At 33.8% G+C, this 4,226-nt stretch overlaps 1 protein-coding gene across 1 annotated transcript; it reads right to left on the bottom strand.

The window, feature by feature from the left end:
- Positions 1 to 850: 850 nt before the first annotated feature.
- Positions 851 to 3,332, bottom strand: LOC107488437 (cytochrome P450 736A117). Its single transcript, XM_016109186.3, has 3 exons — positions 2,929 to 3,332; positions 2,009 to 2,565; positions 851 to 1,570 (listed from the first exon to the last, which is right to left on the bottom strand). The coding sequence occupies exons 1-3, from the start codon at positions 3,284 to 3,286 to the stop codon at positions 968 to 970; spliced, it is 1,518 nt and encodes a 505-aa protein (XP_015964672.1). The 5' UTR covers positions 3,287 to 3,332; the 3' UTR covers positions 851 to 967.
- Between the last annotated feature and the right edge of the window lie 894 nt (positions 3,333 to 4,226).

Genomic DNA, 4,226 nt, shown 5'->3' with positions numbered 1-4,226 from the left:
GTATGAGACTATAATAATAAGGGCGAAAGAATTTATTAATAGCTGTAATAAATAGGTGAGATTTTGACTTTTGCTACTTTGGTACAATAATAATCACGGAGTGAGTATCTTAGACTCATGATGTTCTTTTGAGTGTTACAGTACTATAAGGAATTGACATGGGAAACCGATTGCATGTGCAAACTAGTTGGGTGCAATTAATAAGACTAATGCTGCCTGAATTTCTTGGTAAAGTCCATTTAATGAAATCATTCATGATGGCTAACTTACTCCTTTCCTTCCTCTAGCATATATAACTATCAGCTTAAATTTTTTAAAAAATAATTTTATAATATAACATTAAAATTTTTATGATAAAAAAATTTGGTTCTCGTTGAACTAAAAAAATTTAAAAAGATAGAAAAACGTTTATACAAAAATTCAACTAAATTCAAAATTTGCTATTGTTTAAGGAAACATTTTTATAATATTTATTGTACAAGTAAGAAAGTAAGTGACATCAATTTGTTTTTTTTTTTAAAATAAAATATACATTAAATTCACGGTCAATGTTGAGCCGCAGAAGCTCTCAATCATTTGGAAGACTTTAAAGAAGAATAAAATGAAATAATATAAGATGAAAAGACACTACATCCAACTCAAAATCTTAAAGTGTCAAATGTGTCAAATTAATGTATCTCTCATCTTATAAACTCTTCACTCTTCCTTATTTTTTTATATGGGACTAACTTCATGCACTCCTCACACTTGCAATATTATTAGTTATATGATTTCGTCCGTCTTTATGAAAATACAAAACTCTGAAGTTAAATATTTAAAATTTTAGTCCTTCAAAGTGAGAACTGGGAAATAGAGAGTATCATACCAAGTATTTTCTCAAAAACCATAAAAGCATCAGAACTTAATTTTGGTGCTTTGTTATCCTTCTTTTTTTTTTGTCATTTTCTAAATCCCCTTGTCTAACTACTTAATTCTTTGGGGTTGCAAGGGCTACAAGAGGAACCTTTCTATAAATGGTTAAGCCAACTGTTTCAGACATGTCCAAACTTTTCACACCCTCTGGTAACACCCATTCAAATTGGTGAAGGAGGTTGGCTAGCACAATCTCAACAATAACCATGGCAAATATTGTTCCCGGGCAGCCCCTTCTCCCTGCTCCGAACGGAATCAACTCGAAATCATTCCCTTTCACGTCTATATAACTATTCATGAACCTCTCCGGTGCGAACTCTTCAGGTCGGTCCCAATACTTAGGATCTCTTGCTATTGCCCAAGCGTTCACAATTACTCGTGTTCCCGAAGCAATGTTGTAATCTTGCAGTTTGATATCTTGCATGCTTTCTCGTGGGACTAGTAACGGAATTGGTGGATGTAGTCGAAGAGTTTCTTTAATCACGGCTTTTAAGTAGTGCATGTGAACCAAATCATCTTCAGTTATGTTCTTTCTGTTACCAACCACGTTTTTGGCTTCATCTTTCACTTTCTTCAACACCATTGGATGCCTTAAGAGCTCTGTCATTGTCCACTCTAAGATGGTAGATGTAGTGTCTGCACCGGCAACAAACACATCCTAAAATGAAGAAAATTAAATAATGATACCTTCAAAATATTTAGTAAAAATGTTAAGAGCAGCACAATATCTTATATAGCCATTTATTCTTGAATAATGGCTTATAATTAAATCAAATCAATGATCAAGATTAAATTATCCACTTCTAAATTTTTCTATATAGTTCTACATTATTATAGGATATTTAATTTATAACAGAACCTTTTAAATAATTTGAACTATATACTACTTGCACTCATGTAGCATCCTTTCATGGTATAATAATGATTAATGAATGTCTACTTTACAATTTAAACTATTTGTAAGGAACTGTGCATAAACTAATCTTAATTAGCCATCAGAAATCAAAATATAATATCACCATTAAGTTAAATATATAAAGCATGGATTATTTGCAAGTATGATAGCCTCTCCTATATCCTCTAAATTGGTACTTACCAATATCAAACACTTGATGACTGTTCTATTAATAGGAAATCCAGTTGCATTTGTCCTCTGGAGAAAAAGCAATACATCAACAAAATCATTGTGGCCTTGAGAATCTGATCCAACATGATCCAAATTGCTAGTAACATCATCTGGATATCGATTCACATGGTGATCAACTACTTCCTCCAAGAATTTATCGAACCTTGTAGCTACTCTGTTTGCTCTAGTGTACAACCCAGAAACACTAGTCAACCAATCAAGCCAAGGCACAAACTCTCCAATAACAAAACTACCAAGAAGTTCTGTAAACTCCATGAACAACTCCTTCAACTCCTTCCCACTTTCTCCACCATACTTTCTTCCGAAAGTGACCCTACAAAGTATGTCATTGGTAATCATGGAGAATAATTGGCTCAAATCTATTGGAACAGATGGTGAAGTAGAATGTTTGACTTGTTCCATCATGATTTGAGTTTCCTCCTCTCTAACGGAGCGAAATGATTGAACCCTTTTTACACTAAGCAGATGCAACACACAGATGCTCCTTAATTGCCTCCAGTACTCACCTATAGTCCACGAGAATTAAATATTTACGAGTGAGTATTCGAAACAACAACTTTATCAATACGGTTACAGTACAGAGGCACAACTTTTTTCTAAATACATACAATACAAGATATAGGTTCGTTAAGTCATTAAGAAATGAAAAATGCAATGGTCGGTCAATAATGAGTGTTTTTGGAGGTTCTTGCGTATCGGAGGAGAGTGGCGGAGCTATGCCTCGTGCTGCTCGCGTGGAAGGTGGATCCCCCGACCAAAAAAAAAAAGTCGGATTCTTGAATATAACTTCAGAATTTATCCAATATACAATAATATGTTTCAGGTAGGAACATAATATCATTACAATCGTTAGCTTCTTGGATACTCACCATATGGGGCTGTTGACACATCTTTGGAACCATATATAAGTATGTCGAACAATTTCCTTTGGGGCCTGTTCGCAAATACAAGATCATGGGTTTTCATGATCTCACGTGCACCTTCAGCGGAAGAGACCACAAGAACCGGCACCCTCCCAAGATGGAGCAACATCAAGGGGCCATATTTTTTTGCCAGAGATTGGAGGGTGCGATGAGGGTACAAACCTAGTTGATGGAGATTTCCTATTATTGGGAATTTCGGTGGAGAAGGAAGTGAGTTTTTTCTGATTATGGAATAATTTGAATACCATTTTATTAGCAGAAACAAAACGGAAAAGATTGGCAAGATAATGAGAAGTATTTGCATGTTGGTTTATTTTGTGAAGAGTGAAGTCTCTGGCAGGTTCTTGTTGGAGTCGGTAAAGTATAAGCAGCGAGCACCACATGGGTTGTTGGTATATATTGGATAAGTTTACACTGCCTTCAATAATTTTCTACCAATTAAGTAATTACTGCTCTATACGGTGTATTCGATTTGATTATGACTTAATTTATAGCATGCAGTATGTGTGGCTAATTTTTTTTATACAAAAATAATATTAGTATTTTTTTAAAAAAATAGATTATTTAGTATAATTATAAGTGAGTGAATTTTACATGTAAAAAGTTGATTGACCGGAATTTACTTCTCACATAAAATGAATCTGTTCTTTGGCAAGCACACCAAATATTGTCAAGTAATAACCCACTAAGAGTGGGGTCGAATCCCACAGAGATTAACAGATTAAAGCAAACAATAGTTAATTGATTATCCTAGTTAGACTATCATAGTTGGAGTGATAAGCAAATAGAATTGTAAATTGCATGAAAGTAAAGGAAAGCAATAAAGTGCAAGAAAGTAAATGACAAGAAAAGTAAAGTACAAGAAAGTAAAGTACTGAAAATGTAAAGTGCAGAAAATGTAAATAACTATAAAGTAAATAAAAGAAAAAAATAAAATAAACATTGGAATCAAGAGATATTGCATTCTCCGGATTAATTGATTTCATCTCATCTTCAATCATGTAACTCATTGACCTCTTGGCAATCATGATTGATTGAGCCCCAATTCCTTGGTGACTCAATCTCTCAAATCTTTATCAATAGCCAATTCCTTGGTCTAATTGCTCATGAGAAGAGATGAAGTTTGTTCCCTGATTATACCACACATTTTCCTAGACCCAAATAATAGAGAGATTAAATGTCACAATATCCCAACCAAAACCCAAATCTATTCAAGTGTGAGAAAGAATTTCAAGCATGGTTTT

This window comes from Arachis duranensis, chromosome 1 (assembly GCF_000817695.3).
Source record: "Arachis duranensis cultivar V14167 chromosome 1, aradu.V14167.gnm2.J7QH, whole genome shotgun sequence".
NCBI lineage: Eukaryota > Viridiplantae > Streptophyta > Magnoliopsida > Fabales > Fabaceae > Arachis > Arachis duranensis.
This window is presented reverse-complemented; position numbering and strand designations above follow the sequence as displayed.